This window comes from Netta rufina (genome assembly GCF_964035555.1).
Source record: "Netta rufina genome assembly, chromosome: 1".
NCBI lineage: Eukaryota > Metazoa > Chordata > Aves > Anseriformes > Anatidae > Netta > Netta rufina.
The window spans coordinates 129,978,937-130,001,942 of record NC_140123.1 but is presented as its reverse complement, the minus strand read 5'-3'; the positions used below and the strand labels follow the sequence as shown (position 1 = coordinate 130,001,942).

Here is a 23,006-nt window from a genome sequence, read left to right as displayed (position 1 = left end):
ATGATCTTGAGCAAAAACAAACAACTGCTGTTTCCACTTCTCTTCATGGCCTTTAAAAACTACAGTCATCTGCACCCTGTATTTCAGGCAATTTATAAATGATAAGTCTGGTCTTGATTTGTTCACTTATTGTTTTAAGTGCAGTTCTAACTCTCCTGCTCAGGAAAAAAAAAAAAAAAAAAAAGTTTTGCTACTTCGTTACTTATTTATTGTCCCCTAACCAACCTTTGAACCTTTCCAAGACTGATGAGAACACCAACAGTCCATCTCAAACTTCATTCAGTCTTCCTGCCCATTTATTTCAGCTGGACTAAGATATCTATATCTATTGTCAATTACCAGGGCCACAAGTAAGTGAAATTCACTGTATTCATAGAGTATTCATAGAGAACCAGCCAAGGGAACTTCCATAAACTGACATACTGCTCCTGAATCGTGCTATGGCTTTAATTCTCTGCATCATCTGAAGGATGAAAATATTTTATTTGGTTTGCCTACCCTATATAGGACTTATACGACAAGTAATTTGGAAGTAATTGTTAAATACTATAGGCAATGCGTAGAAACGCAAATGCGACAAGATTGGAGAGAATATAAATCACGACAATGAGGACGGGCAGGTTATACTATATTAAATGAAAGATATATTGTCAGGCATATACCAGAGTTGTCAAAACTTTTTCTTGCTCTATCACACCTGGTTCTCAAGGGTTGTGCCCAGTTCTCTAGGTTAAGGACTAAATAATGCAATATGCAACTTCTACGGCTATTTGATGGGTCCTGGATGATCTTCTTTATTTGTTCCCTTTCCTAATAACCAGCACAGACATTCCCTGCAACAGTGCAAGTGTAAAGACTGAAAAGATCAAATTCTGATGCAAGCCTGAAATTATATCTGTGGAAACTGCTTTCATGCGCTACTCTTGTGATGACATTTATAATACAATGTTTGTAACAATGCAATTTCATCATCTTATAAATATCAATTTACCATTAAGAAAGGGAGGAAAGAATATTAAAAAAAAAAAAAAAAGGCAAATGCAAACTTTCCACAATTTCTGCTTTGTTTTAATTGAAATAGTCTTGTTCTGATAAACCTGTCTATCTCTTACAAAAACAACAGTTTATAGTTTAAACTGTGAAATTGTGTGAGTGCATGTGTGTGTGTTGTAATTATGGTGCCTGCTAACAATTTCATACTGCCACATTGCACATATGGCTTCCAAGCTAGCTTTATCTGAATCTTTGTGAATCTATTCTCCGTGCTATTAAACTGAGCACATTCCACATCGTTCAAAAGTAATTACACTTTTGTCTAGAGTGTAGGAGACTGCTCTCCCCAAACAATGAAATTCTCATTATTAGAGCTGGCACAATAACAGCACTGGTGTTCACAACACTGCGCATTGTACCATCACAATAACTTATCCTAAGCTTGATGCACAAAGGTACGCTGGAAATTAAAATTTCTCTAAAACCAGTGGTGTTTTTTTTTTTTTTTTTAGCTCAGTATAATTAGAGTTCTATTTGACTTTTTAAAAAGCTACATACATTCAGATTTCCATTCTCTTCACAACTTCTGAATAGCAGCTAAGTGTTCTAGCCACATGTTGTTCTGATCCAACACTATTCACAAGCTGACAACCCCAGACCAACAGGTGAAGTGCAGGCCAGGACATACTCAAAAACAAAATTCAAATGCAGCATTAAGCAACCTTTTGTTTGGGACAAGTGGAGGAAAAGCACAGGACAATGTGTCAGTAAGCTCTTTAAGCAATATTCTTAACATGATCAAAATGTCTTAATATTCCTCCCAACTTCCAGCAGAGTAACTTCATCCACCACAGAAATGCAGCATTTGTTAGTGTAAAGCAATAAAGCTATTTCACTGTAGTACTTCATATCAATTCAGAGCACAGCTGGAAATTAATCCTAAATCCCACTGAAAGTGCAGGACAAACGTGGGCTAGCAAATGCAGTCATGCAGTATGTAAGGTTTGCACAGTGTCACAATTACACTTTTACCAATTTGATTTTTGGTCAGAACTATTGTGTTTTCAATCTCATCCAGCATTTGAATGATATTATACCTTTATGAAAAATGGTCAAATTTGACCTCAGTATATAACGTTCATAGTATACTCTAATCAACGCTTTTAGCAAAGAAATCTCTTACATTCAGAAATTAGCACATAGGCACTGCTGGTGACATCAGTAGTCCTGAGAGATGGCAAAAACACAAAGCATTAAGCAATGTGGTAGGGCAGACAGTCAGAAATAAACAAAATAAACTCTCAGAAGTCAGATGGGCTAACAACTATCTTTACTATCCAAACACTGCAGCCTTAACACATTTAATCAGAAAAGGTATTGACTGATACTGTAATCCTCAAGTATTTCCCTGATAAGCTCAGGGCCTGCTACGAGCATTCTAGGGGCACCCTGATAAACATTGTAGGGCAAATGATTTGTCTTCTGAGCCTTTGGTTTAAGTCTGATAATTTATTGTTTCTGTTCTTACTAGTGTAAGAGCTTTCCTAGCTAAAATAAGCATCCAGTTTCTCCTATCAAGAGGAAGAAAGTATGGGATACAGCTGCCCCTGCCGTTCACAGAAGTACAGTTGAGGTTGGAAGGGAACTATGGAGCTCATCTTATCCAACTTCCCAGCTCAAGCAAGGCCACCTAGAGCCAGCTGCCCAGGACCATGTCTGGACAGCTTCTGAACATCTCCAAGGATGGAGAAACCACAACATTTCTGAGCAACCTGCCCCAGTGCTCAGTTACCCTTACTGCAAAAAAAAGGTTTCCTGATGCTCAGACGGGACTGTGTTTGTTTGTACCTACCGCACAAACCTCTCTCTGGCTGCAGTTCTAGAATCTTCCATCTTTCTATGCAAAGATGGAGGATGTGGTTTCACAGCTTTTTGCCAATTTGATAAGGTTTGAAGACTTCTTCCTTGAAAATTCTTCCTTCTTTTGTAAAAACTTATTCAGCAATTCAAAGCTGTGTTTCTAAGCTGGCAGTGAAAGGCAGGAGTTGTTACAACTTGGTAAATTACAACAGGCTAAATTTTGGAAAGTCTAAGTTGGGCAAACTTGAGTTATCACTCTTACAATCAGCTCTTTATCTTTAGGATCCTAGGATGTCCCACCTGAAAGGGCATATAAAAGGAAGCACAGCTGGAAGTAACCTATGAAACAGAGGGTCAATTGACAGCTAGAAAAGTGAGGCCAAGAAATTGATTCTCAAGGTTGAAATTGCTTTCCAAAGTGTTCCTTCAAGACAGTGCTGAGGCAGAATATGAGAAGACAAGGATGGTTGTGATGACAAGAGGAATTCAGCTAAGCAGCCTAGCAATGAAACGAAGTTTTGTAATTACACATCTTTTCCAGATTCCTTGGTTGTGGTTTTCATCTGCTGAGATTGTTCCCCATGCAAACGGGTGTTGTACATGCAGCTAACACAGAAAGGTCTCTGTGGATCAATATACCATGTCTACCTAGAAATCCCTCAGGAGAAGAGACTTAGCCAACAATCTGCAGAAAGCAGTATGGCTGAGAGGGGTTCGGCAGTGATGTGCTGCATGATTTCAGACTGGCTGTTATGTCTGACGGGGTCTTATTGGACATTGGGGAGATCTGTAAAGGTGTACCCTGCTAAGGACAGCATGTGGTTACAAAACGAGAACTCCATAGTCACTTGCAGACTCAGTCAGTAGGTGTAGTAGTACAGCTGACAAGCTATTAAGAAGTGTGAAGCACACTGCTGGAGCTTTATCAATAAAACTGTATTGGACTGCACTGTGCAGTGGTGTGTGCACATGCACACACACCTGGGTTTGCTTCCCAGAGACAGTAAAATAGCACAGAATATCAGATCAAACAGCATTAAAACAACCTCTGTGCTGCTGTGAAGGTGAGAATATTCGTTGGGAATGACTTTTGCAACTGCTAATCACACAAACTGAAGTCATCTAAAAGCTATCCAACGACAAGGTTCAGCCACTTCCTTCTTATGAGATATACATACCACAATGGCCAAGGGAGGGATTATGTATATTTTAACTAATTTATACCAATCACAACCTTGTTTCTGGAGACACAGCGACTACATCCTTTCTGACCTACCTATGTAATAATGCTTTACTAAACGCTTCTCTTTAGAACAGAAATACTACCAAAATGTCATATCTGTACAAACTGGCAATTTTCTTAAGTATGCATGAAGAAAAAAGGAATCCCTACAACCCCGAACAGTGCTTCAAATGACCCTACAATATCTCACTGCTATGGCAAAACTGTCTAAAATATGCAATAATACAGTATCTTGTATTATGAAGCAAAATAATACACTGTTTTCACATCACATTAAACATATCCTTCAGAACAGGAAGTCACACTAGATGATCAGCTAAACTTCTTGATCTCAAAAATTATAAATGAATAGAAAAGCTGGTTAGAATCAGTTAAACAGCAGTTAAATGTTTCAGTGAGGTCTAACTAGAATATGCCTGCTGGGCTCCTTAGCAGACAATGAGTTTTTACTTCATTAGAGTCTACGCTGCTGGAGTCATCACAAGTTTTTCCTATTGACTTAAGCGTTGACAGGAACAGTCTCTTAACTTTAACATACTCTCTTAAAATAGGCCTAAATACAGCAAAGCTCATACACCAGTTACATATTCTAACATCCCATTGGTTGATACTGAATATTTAAGAATTACATATCCACAACATGTATGATAAAGGATCAGAAGGAAGCAAGTCAGGGAAAAAAAAAAAAAAAAAAACAGAAAGAAAAAAAAAAGACATCTCTGTCCATGAGTAATTTTCCCAATGATGCTCTTTATTCACTAGAAGTTGCAATAACACAAAATAAAACAAAATTTGATATTCTGAAACACTGTTTGAACTTAAGCATTAAACTAAAAAGGAAGAAAAAATGGATTGGGTCAGTGAATTATTTTGTTAAGGAGAGCAGCTTCAGTGAATACCCTGTGGCTTGGTCCTATGAGAAATAATAATTCCTGAGGCTTTTTACATAGGGCTTGTTACATATGCGTAATGAGCTGTAAGGGCTTAAATACCACTATGGAGCTGTTGCAGGCTTTTATGAGAACACACCATCACTTATTTGGCAATGCCTTGTTAAAAGCCTTCAAATATGCAGGTCCATTCATTATCTTCACTTAAAGTGAAATTGTCAGTGCCCTTGTCAAAGTGGGGGACTAAGAGAAAAGTTGCAGTCAATTTGGAAACGGGCAAGAGCTGTGTACATGTGCTCACACAGACAGCTTTGTCGAGGTGCCTAAGTCCTGAGGTTTCAATGCCTTTCCCTGCACCTTTCAACCTTTATAAAAACGTATCACAGTACCCTACATTAAGGGTCAAAACACGTCACCTCACAATAGTGACACTACATTACTAGTTAGGAATGCGGCATTGCGTTCTCATCCTTTTCGTTTGTTGGCTTTTACATAAAGCCAGGTCTGGACTTCCAGAGGGCTGCTAAACGTCTAAACGTGGTGACTGAAGTGCACAGTCATTTGTAAAGTGCACAAAAAGGTGGTAATTCATATGTGAAACAGTGGTAGGCTGATTTAATAGTGTAAACATAGTAAATTTCCTTCTATGCATGGCATGTAAAACACACACCAGACATAACCCCAAGTTTCTTTCTTTCTTTCTTCTCTCTCGCTTTTTTTTTTTTTTTTTTTTTTTTTTTTACCCTTTATACAGACTTCCGTGCCTTACTATTGCATAAACTTGGCATTGGGGTGATATTTCAGACAACATGCCAAACATGACTCTCACTTACAGTGTTCCAAAACCATTTACTGTTTGCTGAACACACACACACTTCAAATTCACATTGATGTAGCTACAAAATTTTAGCACCCCAAATGCCAGCAGGCAAAGATGAGGAAAAGTGGAGTTTGCACTCTTAGGGATTTGGCATTTGTAGCGGAAGGTAGACAGTCCAGCTAGGTCAGAGCTTTCACATTATTGTAGCATGTTCTGTACGTGTAACTCTGCATTGTATACTCCATAAGGTACAGATCTGGATGCCAAACTAATGTAGAGGCAGAATTCAAAGAATGGATGTAAGCACAATAGACCATTAGCAAACCTACCATTGTGTTGTGCTGAGAAGTGGGAGTCCTATGGCCACAGTTCTCTTGCGTCAGCAGAGAAACTGGCTGAAATTCCTCAGAGTGAGGCTTGTTGGGAAAACTCACATGCAAGGGAAGGTGAAAGGCTGGGAGCCCGTCACTCTCCTCTTCTCCCACTTTCTGTCTGCTTGTCACCATGGCTACCTCTCCATCTGCTTCCCCATACGGAGAGGCTGGTCGCTTGGAAGACATCCTGGAAGGAACAAAAGAGGAGAAAATAATGAAACCTCCAAATAAATCCTTAATGCCGTCATTGTGTGGTTAGGGGCCATTGTAACAGAAATGCCTTTTTTGTGCTGGCAGAGAGCAGGAAACCATCCAAATACCACTGCAAAGCATACACAATTGGGAACAATGGCCAAGCAGGTAGCAACAGAACAGTGGCTTGTTTGTTGTGAGAATAATACACTAATATAGCACTCTCTTGTATTCTGGCTTCTTAAACATGAAAATTCACCTAAGAAGACTGTATAATGAAATGCAATTCCTTTAAAAAAATACCCATCTGGTTTTACATTTGCAAGAGACTGTAAGAAGATAGAATGTCTCCCGATACAAGCTATTGTCAACTTAGCTTTAAAGGAATAACCATCTGCATGTATTTAACCATAACTGATAAAATAATAAAACAAAATAAAATAAAACAAAACAAAAATTAAATTAAGTTAAACAAAACAAAACAAATAAAAAGGTTGCTGTTAAGTCAAAATGTCTGTGTATATAAAACTTCATCCATGCAAACGATAGTGTGTTACAGTTGCATTGAGAGATTCTTTTCAGGTTCACAGATCTGTGATAATTAAGCAGTTAAACATTTGCTCATCAATAATCTAAGCTTTTTGAAAACACAAATTCGGGGTTCTACTAAGTGAATCATGACTTCTTGTCAAGATATCCTAAACTTTCTACCTATAGCCAGATCAGAAAAATATACATATAAACCTAACTCACATCTCTGTATAAAAAAGTATACGAAGGGAAGATACATACAGCACACACCATAAAAAACACTCACAAATCCTGACTCAAAATTCAGGCTCACTTCCCCAATTTCTTGATATTGTCTTCTAACATTATTTTGATAATGTGTGTGCATCACCATCTTTCAGGAAGGCTTAGAGGATCTTTATGTCTTTGGAAGTTTTCATCTAAACCAGGCACTACTGAAAACCTTACAAGTCAGTCTGAACCCAGAACACTTCCTGCGTGGTCCTCAAAACAGAGGAGTCCAGTGGAGTATTAAAATGCAAGTGACTTCTGGGATTAATTACAGCAACATTATTCACAAAAATCAGGGTATGTGCACGGATGGCATAATGGGCCACTGTGCTAAGCTGGGGCATCTGTAATACGGAGTGGAATGAAAAGTAACAAATCCTAAAGACAAAGTCAAAAGAAGAAAAGAAAGAAAAATGAGAAATATTTAATGGAATAGAAGTTATGAACAAGGAAACTGAAGGCTATTGTACATAAAAGTTGAAAAGACAGGCTGAAGTAATACTGTTCCTCCTCAAAAATCTAGCATTTATGATTCTAATTACCCCATTTTGATTTTCCACTTCACAGTTAAAGGACTGCATTTCAAAAGCCCAGCAGTCTCTTGAACCATGTGTGGGGCTGCTGTGAGGTGGAGCATGTCCATACGATTTGGCATATTGAGCACGAAATGGTTCTTAGCAGCAGTCAACTGGGTCTGAAAACAAACAGTGACTTTAAACAGCCCTTTGTTAGGACTTATTTTGTTTCTAATGATCTCATTTTGCGCTTTACCTCCTGAGCCAAGTTAGATTATATTTAAAAAAAAAAAAAAAAAAAAAAAACAGATAAAAAAAATCCCTACCAGAGCCTATACTCAGCTGCACATCGCCTTTTCTTCTGAACACCACCTATTGCCTGTACGTAGAGAAGCAATCTGTATTTTCTATTAATGTTTGACTTAGCCCAACAGACTAACACTTCATACATCCTACCTGAATTCTGTCTTCTAGGCTTTCCCACCTACGTGTCTGCACAGAAGCATATGTATAAAGACAGAGATCACCAGATAGACGCTTACTGGCAGTTTTCTACAAGCCCACTGAATTCAGCATTTTACAGCTATGTTTGATGTGACAGATCCCAAGCTTTTCTTCTGCAGAAAACATGCAAGTCCTTCCTAAAGTTAATGTGAATTATTCATATTTTGCATTGCACTGCACCAAGATATAAATTTTCTGTTGATTTTGAGTGTAACATTTTGGTTACTCTTTTCAACACTGCCTTAATAGGCGCTTGGCTTTTCATAAAATCTCTCTGACAATCAGCACTAAGTGGTTGTCTGAGTTTTGGCAAACAAAAAGGGAAGGATACAAAATCATTACTCAATTATTGCACAGTAATGTTCTATATTTTAGGATATTTATATTTTTGATAAGATGACTAAAAATATTGTAAATCATCTACAGAATTCTCCACTGCAATTTGACAATATAACATAGAGAAAGGAGACCCTCCTTTGTACTGAAGGTTTGTTTTATACACTCTATACTGAAGTTGTGTGAAAATCTCCTACTGATATTAAACCAGAACAACCATGGGTTCTACCACACCGCTTCACAAGGACAGTTTGACTACCACACTGAAGTGAAACTCTTCTGCTAACTTTATAATGCATATACAGTTTCCACTGGAGTAAGGTGCTACAGGTCATCAACACCTTCTGCTTATCACCTGTTCCCAACACGGATGACATCATTTTTACAGGGAATTTATAAAAATAGGCAAAGAAGGCAATAGAGGAGACTACCTCTATGCATGAGGAAAAACAGACAGTTACTGAGAACTACAAATCCTATGGGTTGGACTATAGGCCAGAGAGAAAACTAGTAAAGGAAGCAGCAGCTTCTTCCTTCCTCACACAGCTCTTTTAAGACTCAGTTTAAATTACAAGCCGTGTACCCATCTACCATAATATTAGAAGACTGAGAAACTGCTAATGTGGCTAAGAAGGCAAAGGCAAAGTTACTGATCTAATCTGCAGTAGTCTCCTAAGTGACTAGGACACTCAAAGAAACAGTGGCACAGCACAGGGTAAGGGTCACACAACACAGGCAACAACTGCAGTTTGTCTTCTAAGTAGTTCTGCCCACAGCCAGCCTGAGTTAGGCATAATCTGTCCTTTCAGACATCTCATCACCAACTCTAACATCAAACAAACATTACGGTTTCACAGAAATTACTGCTTACAAACAGCTAGGAAATTTCAACAAGAAAATGCAAGATTTCTTTTTCTTTTTTTTTTTTTAAATAAATAAATAAATAATTCTTATCTACTTCAACTGGAAATGTCTTCCAAAAGGACAGTAAATACTGTCTACAGCAGCAAAGGATCAAATCACGGATAGCTTCAAAAGCATAAGACAACATGATACTGGGTAAATTCATTCACAGCTGGTCTTTCCATTATTTCTACAGTTTTATTGGTCTTTATCGGTCCCTCTTCTGAATTTGAAATGCTCCCACAGTCCATATCCTTGTATTCTGTTCTTTTTGTACCTCCTCATTTTTCTACTGAGCAACTACCAGGTATTAACAGGGAAATAGGTAAATTCTGAGTAACAACGTTATCTGAAACTGAGCACTTTTAAACAGATCTAGGTCTAATTATTTAGTTATTAACAAAGAACTGGGATGATACCATCTTAATAAAGGTATGCAAATACCCTGGACCTGCCCTCATGGATAACACAACAGTTTACAACTTACATGGCTTAAAGGTCTTTTCTTCAAACTGGTTGAAACACGGAAAGCTTTTCAATTACACCACTCTGAAAGAAGTGTGTAATTACAATGAAACAGTAAATGCTGTTTTCCCCAAACATAAATGACTTATGGATAGGATAAAAAAATAAAATAAAAACCAAGATATAACTTTCAGAAAAGCAGGAACACAGTGGACCAGAAACTGCATCTAAAAGGGCATCTCTACAGATGGAGTTGGCACTTAAGACTTGCAGCAAGAGTTAAATTTTGAAATGAATTGAATTTTGAAAATAACTTCTATTGAATATAAATACAATACCTAAATATTAATTTTTTAGACAACCTAAATCAGCAACATTCAGATGCAGTGGGAAGCAGGCAGAACTCAGCCCAATGAAAAGACACATCTGAGTTATAAACCATAGGCCCATACTTGATTTTTATCATGGGTTAGGATGGAACTGAAGACTTAGATCCAGTGATGAATTCGAATACAAGCCTATTTCTTGTAAAGGGATTCTTTTTTTCTGTCTTCAGAAACACTTGTTATTATGCAGAATTTTGTTATTTTTTTTGTAAAATAAATGCTTTTTCTGGTAGCAAAAATGTTTCCTTTTTTTTTTTTTTTTGGGGGGGGGGTCAGAGAAATAAAATCTCACTCTTCTAACACGCCCTTATCCCACAAATTCTTGGTGTGATTCATCTTAAAATAGAATGTTCTCCACATATTTCTTTACTCCTTTTCAATTTACAGCTGACTCTTTGTAGGCTTAAACTGATATTCTGTGCCTATTGATCTCAGTGTTTTCTCAGTGTTGAAGTGATTGACTTCAGCATGGCTGGATTTTCCCACTGGAGAGGAAGAGATGCACTGCATCCACATGAATTGTTTCCTTGTGCCATGTACAAGTAATGGATCCACCCAAATAATTTCAGGCTACCAAATAACATCAGTGTTTTTTTTTTTCTTTTCCTTGAGTTCAGTGACTCAAAAAGCAATCTTTCCACAGGTCTATTTCTTCATTACTATTTCTAACAGAACCTCATTTAAGTGTCCCCACTACATTTGTTCTTTTTCGTTCATTTGATACATAGTTTTTCACCCCAAGTAAATCTAAAAGAGTATCCAGTATTCAAGGAGATAGTGCCCTCTAGCACACGACCAGCATCCATCCCAATTCGATTGCTCATGCCATAAAATTTCAAAAATTTTATGTCATAAAACTCTAATCTTGTTACATTAAGCAAAATACCTCAGAAACATTTCAGATACCCACAAAAGCTTTAGGAGAAATGGCTTATCCATGTCTTCAAAAGTGACAAACACAGATGTGTCAGGAGAAAAAGATATGAGGCCATAAATCTTAACTTGTTGGGAGTTAATTAAGGGATTCATCAATCACTGCACAGCTAACACCATACATATACAGGCAAAATCCCGTCAGCTGCCACAACCTACAGCAATCTACAGGTTAAAAACTCCCAAAGTCCCTCTGTTCTGACTATTTATAAATGACTTTGTATAATCTAGCATTAAGACCTGTAATTATAAAACAGCATTAAAACAGGCCTGCATAGTTATGGATAATTATAGTTGGTACACTTTTTAAAGAAATAAAAAGCTTTTCCATTCAAACACAGGCTTTGCCTTTTTGACAGCTCCAAGTCCACAGGATGTAGGGAGATGATTTAAATTGTATGTCAGAATTTTGACTGTGCAAGACTTTCTTTTCTCCCTTATCAAGAGAGGCATTGTTGTTTTTTCACCATAACCAGGCGTGACAGCGCCTGACTGGAGTCGCATAGCCAGTTTCTGAATCGGCATGAAAACGTTCACCTCTTGAGTTTCTCTGGCAGCTAAAAACTCATTCTTTCTCATGGGCAGAGTTTAAATCACTCAGGCCTGCAGAGAGGAGGCGGGCAAAGAGACGCTTTCTGAACAGATGCACAAGGATGGACGTACAGCCACAACAGACAGATCTCATCCTTCAGCCACAGCGCAGAAGTTAATTCAAACTAACAACAGCATCATGAATTTACTCGCTAAGATGGCTTGATTTCAAGCCACATGCTGTAAATTAAACTACTCCCATGAACTGCAGTGGGATTTCTATCTCTTTTCCTGATCTGTAGGGACAGTGCCCTGTAATGACAGTACACAAGGGAAATCCTGTAGATTCTGTTTTTCCACCAAAAACAATGTATGATTAAAGACAGCAGCAATATCGCATATACATACATGTAACGTCTACCATACATACACACACATACAGGTGCACAACCACAAGCTTTTCCAGACTGTCAGCAATGTATCTGCCTCATCTCTGCTCACGTTTAGTACAAATAAAGCAGCTCATTTTCCAAGGTTTATTGAACCTGTGATCTCTCTGCAGACAATCTGTCCAAAAGGTGCCAATTAATATTAATGACCATTTCCATTCCATTTTGGCCCTGAACTCATTCAGTGTTTTTGTATGCTGAATAACTGGTACCTCTAAAAAAACAACTCTGTTCGTTTTGACAGGATTACTTGTGTAATAAGGTATTACTCAACATGAGTAAGGGTGGCAGACTCCCACACTCTGTCCCACTGGGAACTGCAAACCCGACTTGTTTCTACACATACCACTAAAAACAGACTTCGCTTGGCAATATCTTTGAGTCATTTGCAGCCTGGTTTGGAATTCTTTACTGAAGTCATTTTACAATTAAAAAAAATAAAAACAACAAAAAAGCAAGCAGCGAACATCTCTAGTCTGCTAATCAATAAATGAATGAGCATGAAACGCACCCTCAGCTGTCACTCACACTGAGATGCAATAATCTCTTAATTATTACTTTTGAAGATCATATCAATCAGCCATCTTTAAAAATGCACACATGCTACAAATAAGTTGTGTTATTCAAAGAAGGTTTCGTGAATAAATTTCTTTTGTTAATACATACTAAGATCACCATGGCATAGCCTGTGCAATATTTCTGAGAGGTTGCCTATTACTACAGCCTCCACAAGTACTCCTATGCTTAAGGCCACCCAGTAATTTCTACCTCACCCAACTCGCTTTCTCCCTTTTATTTCTCCTTCAGCTTTGCTTTCCAGATTTTCTCACCAAATGGGGTAATAATCTTTTACTACAACCAGTTTAGAAGATCCTGAATATAAAATGGGCAGGGAATATGCTATCTTCCATCTATTTTGAAGTTTACCAGTATCTCCACAGCAGTGCAACCAATCAACTTGATATCCCACATACATATATTGTAGAAAATGTCTTCTGAGAAAATATATGTTTCAAAATTCCAGTGGTTTCACTTTGACAAGTTTCAAAATGCTCCAGTACGAAATTCACTACCAGTGTCTTTCAATAAAATATTTTAAAAAATCTTGTAAAACTTTTTTTTCATTAGAAAAAATTAAAAAAAAAAATCACCCCTTTTTATGAACACTACGCTCTCAACTAAAAATTTATTACCTCCATTTTCTTGCACTTGCAAGGAATTCATGCATGAAAAAACACTGTAAAATCAAGTTCAGGAAAAATATGATATGAAAAAAAAATCATGTTGAATGTTTCCAATACATATTATGCACAAATTTTCACTGACCTTTTGAAGCAGGTAGATTCTTTGTGTGCAACAAAGTTATTTTAATGAAATACTCTAGTATGAAACAAACCAAACCTCAACCACAACTGAATTTGAAAGCTGATAAAGGAACTCCTATCAAGACACTATTCTACTACTGCGAAGAATATTGTATAATTGTTTTGTAGATCTCAAACAGGACTTTGAGTTATCGTCCCCGTTTTCTACTGTAACTAGTAGGTGTAAAGCAGGGAAATTTAGTAATTTCCCCAGAGACATACATGCAAACGCAGCTGTAGCATGAGAACCTGGTATCCTGCTTTTGTTTCATACCTGTCAACTTCCTAAGCCTTTTGTTCTTCACTAGTTTGTATGTCGACGCAGAAAGCTCAAAATCGAATAGTGTGTTTCCAAAACAGAAATATGATCTGACTTTTCTTCTGCTGAAAAGCGTGTTTCTAAAAGATCAAACTTCAAAACATGGATTTTTAAAGAACTTCTTGAAAACAAAGCCATGTAGTGAAAACACGGTTTTAGCACAGGCAACCTACAAACTTAATGGGGCAGTGTCAAAGACGATGAGCATCTATCAGCACAAACTCTGAAACAGCAGGATGCAGTCATTGTTGATGTTTTAAGTAAACCAAGCCTGATCACTAGCTTCTTTCATGCAAAAGACTCTGCTTGGATGATTTTGAATTAAATCCACAAGCTCATTTATTTTCCAGTGCATCCTCAAATTAACTCTGTCTTCCTATCCCCCTCCCCAACCTTTTAGAAATATACCTCCCCCCACGCTTCAGCTCCTCTTACCTCTTGTGGGTTTTTGGTTTGTTTGGTTTGGTTTGCCTATGGTTTTTTATTTATTATAACTTTTGGTGCTTGTCCTCATGCCACAACAGAACTAGCAGAGTTCTGGTTTTATTTTCATGTAGAGTTTTAGTAATTGATCACCACTGAAAGAACCATCACAGTCACCATGACATTAGGTAATCATCACTCTCCTGCCTGCTGAACTACCAACAGGAGTCTTGTCAAATAATTAGAGATTTCAGGCCTTGAAACTTTGCCGTACAAACTAATTCTTGAAAATGATAGAAAAGAAGTCAGTCAGTCTCCAGACGCTGAGTGGGAGAGCTGTGCTGCGTTCTACAAGGAATCCATACATCACACACAGACATGCATACCTAATTTCCAGTGACAGTGAGTGAAATGAAGGCAAAGAGCTGAAAAAGCTTTAAAGTTATGACAATTATGAATGACTTCTTACAAAGAAATTCAAGGAGGTGCAGGCTCATTCTGAAAAGTTAGCTAATACTAGAACTTCTGCAACATAGGGAGCTTATTCTTGGTCATTCGCATTCTTTGTCTAATCAAGCTGACATAAAATTTTCTTCAAGCATTATTAAATGATGAATTACTTCCACTGGAATCAACATTAATAGTAAAAGTTCTCTCCCAAAAGATGTCCAGACATCAGAACAAGAAGCCATCATTCTGACTGAGATCTAGCTAATTTATGACACAGCTTTTCCCACTGTTCCACCAGCTTATAGCTTTATCATGTGAGTTACAAAGAAATAGCCATCAGGCTTCAAGCCCTCTTCTCCTTTCCCCTTGTTTTCCCTACTTACATATTAAACTCAACACATGGATTTTTTTTTTTTAAATGACAGTTTTCCCTCACCAGAGTTTGTATAAATGAACAAGGAACAAAAATAAGAAAAATGAAATTTAAAGTGCATCTTTTTCCTACTTCACTCTGAATTTCCCCACCTACCAGTAAGTTCAGAGTAAGAAGTTCACATTGCATGTATGAGTGATTCTCATAAACATGAATAAGTGCACTTCTAAAGTCATTTTCAATGTACCCACTGATGCTTATGCATCTGAACTTGAAGTATTGTTCTGCCATTCTTATACAAACTCTTGCTCCAATCATCATTTAGATACACGTTCGCATCATGTGCGCTTTGTAACAAAAATGCAAATAAACACAGCAACACTTATGCACATCCATCCATATGTATACTGTACATTTGCTGGTAAAACTGATACCACAGGAAAGTATGCACGCATATACATTGATAGCTTGAACTTGAATCACAGAAATACTGAGCCTCTCAGTGACTTTAGTGGGAGCAGAACTGGAGCCTCAGAGAGACTGTGCACACCATTAAGAATTACAAGCACAGTGAAAAGTTTTGTGTGTGTGTGTATGTATGCAAAAATATACTTTGGCAAAGCAATGCCTTTAATGGATACAAACATTTTCTTTCTAACAGGTTAATTCCAGCTGCCTAGAATTTTTATTATTTTTTGTTCATTTGCATGTGTCTGCCCCCCTCCCCTTTTGGGGAGTTTATACATGACAGGTGCATTCTTGGCCCAGGAACAAATAATCCTGGAGAGCCTGAGAAAGAAAAATCAAACTGAACTTGAAAACAAAATGACAGGGAATAAATACATTATTGCTTTTCTATTATGTTAAAAAAAAAAAAAATTTGAACATCTAAAACGTCTAAGCAATTTGAGGTAGAATTTCCAAAGCTGAAAAGAGATTGTTCCAAAGCCCAGATGTTGCCTTTCAGAAACTAGTGAAAATTGCTGCCTCTGAAAACTACTCTGAAATACAAATAGAGTAAAACAAAAATTGGTTAAATAATTTTACTTAGACATTTTGACGATATTCCAAAAGAGAAGATGAATTTTTATTTCAAGTGTTCAGGTGGTTTTGTGCCCATATATCATGCTGTAGATTGCCCACAGAACCATGCCATCTCTGTTGCAACAGATGCAGCACACGAGAGGTAAAACAGAGAAAAGTTTATGGGCTGACGCGAGGGCTCTGGCTTCACTACTGTGCATGTTGTACCATGAAAGTTGCTTTCAACTGTCTTGTGAAAGGTTGAGAGTTGTTATATTGTTTTCCTAGTTTTTACTCATAAAACTGTAAGAACTAAAAATCTACACTAACAAATGCATGGTGGAATCATCCATCACGGCACATGCCTGCTCACTCACAGTGGTATTTGTACAAGCTGCATTAATTCTGTCATTTTAGCTTTCTGAATGTCTTGTGTTTGGTTTAAGGTGCTACTGAACCTTTCTCTAAATTGCTGGTGGCAGACATGAACATGCTTCCTCACCACTAGAACCATGCACCTAGGAAAGTGTGTTGACTTCAACCCACCACTGACTACAAGCTGAATTTTTGCAATAGTTGATTCAAGAAATGCCTGTCAAATTTCAAGAGAAAGACCAATATTTATTGCAAGTCACAAACAGCTGATAATTACCCATCTTAACAAATGTTAACCCTAGATGCTGCCGGAGCAGTTACATAATTGAAACATAGCTATTAACCATACAGCACACATAAACCCATGCGCAAACAAATGCATATCATTATTCTAAATAAAAACAAATCCACAAATACGAAAATGAGAGACCATTCTATACAGACAGCATTCCTTTAGGACCATAAGGAGTCTCAAATTTTATTTTAGAACGGAGAGCGACAGCACTGAAACGTGGTTGTAGAAAGGTGTCCCCTCTCAAAATCTTTGGGATTTTTTGGGGTGGAAAGCAGTCAAGAATCCCAGAAAGCAGTATCTTTTCCCCCAGGGAACCTCAGAGGAAGTCTGCCATCCACCCTTCCATAGGTGCTTTGTCTACCTTCATGCCTGTTGTTCAATAGCGATTCCCATAAAACCCCACAAAGCCCCAGCTGTATAAACCAGCGTTGTCAAAGAACACAGTTACAGGACGGATAAAACAGGGAGGGGTGTCTAACATGCTGACCACTGACTGAGCTCGCAAGGATAAAGAAGCCTTGATGGAGAGAAGCAATCATCCATTGCTGTTTGTTTATTTTACCTCCTCCACCACATACTGGAACCTTTTTTGTTTTTTCCATTACCAAAACCATCCCCCACTGAGAGGCCTTTGTGATCTAAAAGGGGCAGAGCCCCTCTTTCTTAGCACTGGCAAGTTTATGTAGGCAGATTCATTCAAACGCATCTTAAAATAAACATTTGGCTCTTCCCCTACATCACACCGTCCACACGCTGCCTTCAAACACACTTTTAAAAAAATCACCATTAAAATGTGCTTGCGTATAACTGTTTTCACCAAGATGTATTAAAACAATCTAGCAGTTAAAGGCACGTATTGCCACGGAGGGTCCAACTTCAGAACAGAGCTATAGTCTGAAAAAAATAAATACACATTACAATAAAGTAAACCCAACTGCTATTGCTGTAACAAGTGGTATAATAGCTTTCTTGAAAAGACCTCTTCCATCAGAAACTTTCTCTGCATTGGGAATACTCCTAATTATATTATAAGTGAGTCTGAATCCAGATGTTCAGATCTAAAATGTATGTCATGATTGCTACCAGCAAAATGACCACTGTGTGAAGGAGGAATTCAAGGGGCACCCTTGGCCTGCATAACCAAGGGACAGAGGACCTTCCGAGTCCTATAGGCTAAGGGGTGTTGGTGCTGAGCATCTTAAGACAATTAACTTATCTATTAAACAAAAACAAACAACCAAAGTTTCTTCCCACTTTATTTTAGTCTACCACCTTCACCTTTTTTTTTTTTGTACATGGGCTTGGCACTGAGAACAACTCGGGAATGACCAGACACGTTTGCACTATATCCCCATAAAAAGGTACTGCATGGGCTGCAGACGGGAGGTCTCCCAGAAGGCCTGCTGATGCATCTGATGATGGCACTGGAAAGAACACTTCTCAACAGGGAAAGGATGCCCAGTCATTCCATAGGTTAACTAGTACAAATAATGGAATTGATTAGGAATAATCACGGTAATATTAAACTAGGACACTGAGAAAAAATTATTCATTTGTATCAACCACTGACAGACACCTCCCTAGTTCTGTCACAGGCAGATAGGCAGTTATATTTTCAACGTCACCACCATGGACTGGATATGAAATGTAACATCGAAGTTCCACTGTCCAATTTTTAATTTTAAAAAGGTAGTAAATAGCTTTTGATTTGGGTAAGTAGTCATCTGGCAAGCTCTATAATTGTTTGAATGACATCTCGGATAGAGGATTGGTTGAACAACTGAAATACACAGTAGAAATTTAATTCTGCAGTATGGCGATGTCCTGTGGGGTTGATCATTTTTGAAGCAGCACAAACATGGAAACCATGAGCAGGTAGTTCATTGCCAAGCACCCTCCTGAATGCACATGGGTTACTAAGACACAACATTAAGAACTCAGCAGCTTCCTCTGTGACCCTACATAATTTACTGAATCTTTCTGGCACCCTTTTTTTATATTATTATTTCTACACAAGAGATAAGAATGTTTTAACTACCTTTGTAAAAAGCTTTGCAAGCTCTGATTTTCCTTTAAAAGAGAAAACATTTTATTGGTGATCGCTGTTTGTATTACTTGCTTGTATCATTAATTTTCCTGATAGTTTTGTGCATACTGACGTGATCAAGGGGAAAAAATAAGTCGTCTGTTCAAGTACTGTATTTTGTAAATGCAAAACTCAGTTTCTTTATCCAACCTGCCAACAGATCATAATAATATAAATATATGTATTATTTTTATACATATTGGCCATATCTATGTAGAAATCTATTCATCAAACAACCCACCAGCATTTAGCTGGAGAATTTCACTGAATCCTTTTCACTTCCCCATCCAGCTTCACTGGATCCCATTTCCTGTTCTTCACAGAAGATTAAACTCACCCCTTGCTAAGTACCGCCACAGTAATTTACAATTAACAAGTGTTTTTCACTTGAGACAACTAATTTAAAGGAATCTCAAATACCTGCATCCTGAAATACTGATGACAATACCCATTTCACAGATAAACCATTATACCGGTTTGGTTCTTGTTTACCCACAGAGCTGCCCAGCACTGGTGAAGGACTTCAGTGAAGGTCCAAGCACCAGCCCCACCCTCACACAGCAAACCAGGGCCAAATTCAGATAGCAATCCACACACTGATTTCTAGTTTCCCTTATTCAATGGCTCTGATGAGAAGTCAATAGTACAGTGAAAATGAGGAATGCCACATTCAGCAAATGCATTATCAAAGTAATGATGGGCAGCTACAACCAGCTCCTGTTTCGCTTTGCTTTCTCTTGTATAATGCTCACATAAGTGTATCAGGTTTTAAGCTTTAAAAATCTTAACCATAACATAAAGTCTCAAAATTACAAAACTAATGCTAGAGGAACATTTCTATTTTAATTTCTATTTTTCTTTCTTTCTTTTTTTTTTAACTGACAGCATGCCTCTGGCTTCACCACAAGGACCAAGCATGCAGCTGTGTGCTGGGTCTCCCTGCTGGCACTTCGAAGTCTGCAGCCTGCCCACCCCATCCCGCTTATAAAAGAACCCATCGGATGTACAAAGGCTTTTTCCTTCCTTTCTCTCCTACTCTTTTCTCACCCCATCTCCTTCCTTGCTTTAGAGGGGGAAGATCAGAAAGTGCAGCTGTTATTAGGCCTTTACACCCCTTTCCCTCTACTCCCCCCCTCCCACCCCATATGTCATGGATGTGAAGCATGATTTATAAAGATATTAAAGAGGAAAAAAAAAAAAAAAAAAGAAGAGTTTCTGTTCCTGCAAGAGATCTTCAAATGTACTTCCAGTATGAAGATACCTAAGCACTTCTGAAAATCTGACCAGGAGCCTGTCTGTCTCAAAACAGCCACATACCTCTACAAATCTCATCCTACTTCTTTGGCTCTTCTTTTCTCTATACAATTTACTACAGAGCTTTTTATACTTGCACTACTCTTTTCATCCTTAAAAGCACTTAGAAATACTAATTACTCTTCACATATCCCTTCTGCGAAGTAAATAAGGATTATTATCCCCTCTGAAGCAAATAAGGATTACTAACTCCTTTTTACAGATTGAAGGAATACAGAAGAGGATTTTAAGTGGTCTGCACACCACCACGTAAAGAGATGATATTGAAGCACGGATTAAGATATAGAAGTTCTCCATCCTGTGCTCAGGCCATGACAGTCTAAATCTTATCCTTCTATTTGCAAATGACACTCTTAGCCCAATTGTTTCTATCTGCTGGTTGACGATCAAATATTTAATGTATGCCATAAAATGGTAATATGAACTCTACAGCAGTGCCTCTTATTTGTCATGCCCCATTACTTAGACCGGGTGGTAACATGTGCCTATATGATGGTTTTCAATTTTATTATAGTCTCTATTTGCTCACTCACTTAAGATGTTTAAAGAAGAGTTGTATGGATTATCAGACAGTCTGAAAAGTTCAGTTCAGAGCTCTTCAAACACAGTCATTTTCATCTTATTAGCACAAGTAAAGTAAAAGCCTTAGGCAGGTAATTTAACATCCAGTCTATCCAAAGGGACTTCTAAAGGAAAAGTCAACCTTTGTAAATTGTTTGTGATAATCTCCAAATTGATCATTAATTATCAGCTGCTAGCAAGCTGATTTTTCTGATGTTTCTTCCATCAGCGGCACTGTGAAAATAATGCTGTTCTCAGAAAACCCACTATTGTTATTGCAACCTGTGTTATCAGCCATTAACAACCAAGTTGAGAGAGGCAGCAGCCCAGCCAAGTGAATCCTGGCCAGCAATGTGTTTCCTGGGCAGTTTAAAAATTGCTTATCCACCAACAGGAAAGCACGTGTAACTTATGTTACATTTTGCATTCTATACCTTCCCACATATAGTAGCAATTGCAATTAATATAGAGCCATTCAACCGGGCTTTATAAAATATGCATTGATCAGTTCTGCCAAACTAGTGCTGCTGCAGAGAAACTTCACCTTCCATTCTGCAGTTTTCTGATTTTCTTCTACTAGAATAAATGCTGAAAATCTAAAAGAAAAATCTGAAAAAAAAAAAAACTTTCCATGCTTCTGTGAAAAAGAAATTGGGAAGAGATGGCTGCAAGAATGGCAGATTGGTGTTTGCTACCCTCAGCTGCATTTTGGAAAGAAGCAGAGGGCCTTTTTTGGGGCAAGAGACTGCTCAATATAATGCAACCATGATATGATATAAAAAGCTGTGACCAACTCTTTGCAGAATTGCTGGGCATGATATGCCACAAACAACTCAGCAGGATTTGGTCTGTATGATGACAAAGGCATGACATCCAACATTCTCATGGTTCCTAATTCAACTCCTTTGAACTTAGTGGTTACTCTCCAGTTAGTTCCAGGGAACAGGCCCAGATGCCACGTGCCTTGCATTTCCAGTGGGATCTGACAAACTCACCTGACAAATTATATTTTGAAAAACTGCTTCACTGATCAGGAAACTGTAAATTTGCAACCTTGGCAACTATGTAGTTGTTTATAGTCACACGCACCATGGTTTAATGAAACAAAGAATTAACATTAAGGGAAAGAAATGGACAAGTAACAAAAATTTTAGAAATGCAGTATATGCTTAGAATGGGATTATGAAGCACATGAGTGTATTGTTCTTTAAAATCGGCCTATAAACAAGCAAACAGGTGAAGTGTCCACCACCCTGGACTGTAGGTATAAAACAACAGCGACTGAAGCCTTCTACATTTGAGGATGGCAAGCCTAGCAGCACTGTAACATATTCCCCTATTTTCTTAATAGATGAAATACAGGATAATTCTACACATGCAACCATGTCATCTTTAACACACGCACAGAGTAAAAGAGTTTTGTTCACACTAAAGACGACGGGCGTCTCATTGGGTTCCTGACCCAGGTCCATTAGCAGTGACACCACACTGATTCCTGATGATTTTAAATGCAGCCAGATTACAGTTGTAAAGATGGAAAAAGGCAACAGTGCCAGAGCTGAAAGAAGAACCATCCCTCAAAGGCAGTTTTGCTAAGATTCTCTCAAATTCATGTAATTTAGGCTTACAGTTGTAGCATGGGATTTTTAAAGGATGTATATGAAAATTCTGGTTCAAAGGGCACAAAGTCTGAAATGGAATAGTCTCTCGCAGACAGATGACACACAATTTTGCTAAAAAGCAAAGGAATGGACTTGTATTTTCTTCAGTGAGAGGGTGCCAAGGAAGGGCCACTGCTCTTGAGCGAGCTTGAGCTTTAAACCCTGCCATCTTCAGCAGGAATAACAACGCGATCCGAACTATTACGGTGCAATTCTGCACTGAACAGGGGTCATGTCACCTGACACTTTCTGACTAAACAGTCCTGGGCACTGGATGCATTAAGAGCCATATACCTCGTTTTGTTTTGTTTCATTCTCTGATTTGAGGCCCCTTTATTACTACTTTACCAGGCCCTGCAGAACCAATTACTCCATAGGCCACTGACTAGCATTATATTCTTGTCGCATACCATAGAATAATGTACTAATTGCAGATCAGATTTAGCCCCCACTGGGATTTGCATAACTTACTTCCAGGATCCATCCTGACTGTGAAAGGGCACAAAACAAACATTTTGTGAAAAGGCAGGTATCATCACGGGAAGAGTTCAAGCTGCAGAATTTTTA

The 23,006-nt window shown here is 38.1% G+C and overlaps 1 protein-coding gene across 1 annotated transcript in view; it reads right to left on the bottom strand.

Annotated features, from left to right (window-relative positions):
* Positions 1-23,006, bottom strand: part of SOX5 (SRY-box transcription factor 5) — a 290,578-nt gene that overhangs the window by 247,506 nt on the left and 20,066 nt on the right. Inside the window, exon 2 of the mRNA XM_084290955.1 lies at positions 6,136-6,367. Within this exon, the coding sequence (XP_084147081.1) occupies positions 6,136-6,367 (232 nt within the window). The remainder of the gene's footprint in view (positions 1-6,135; positions 6,368-23,006) is intronic.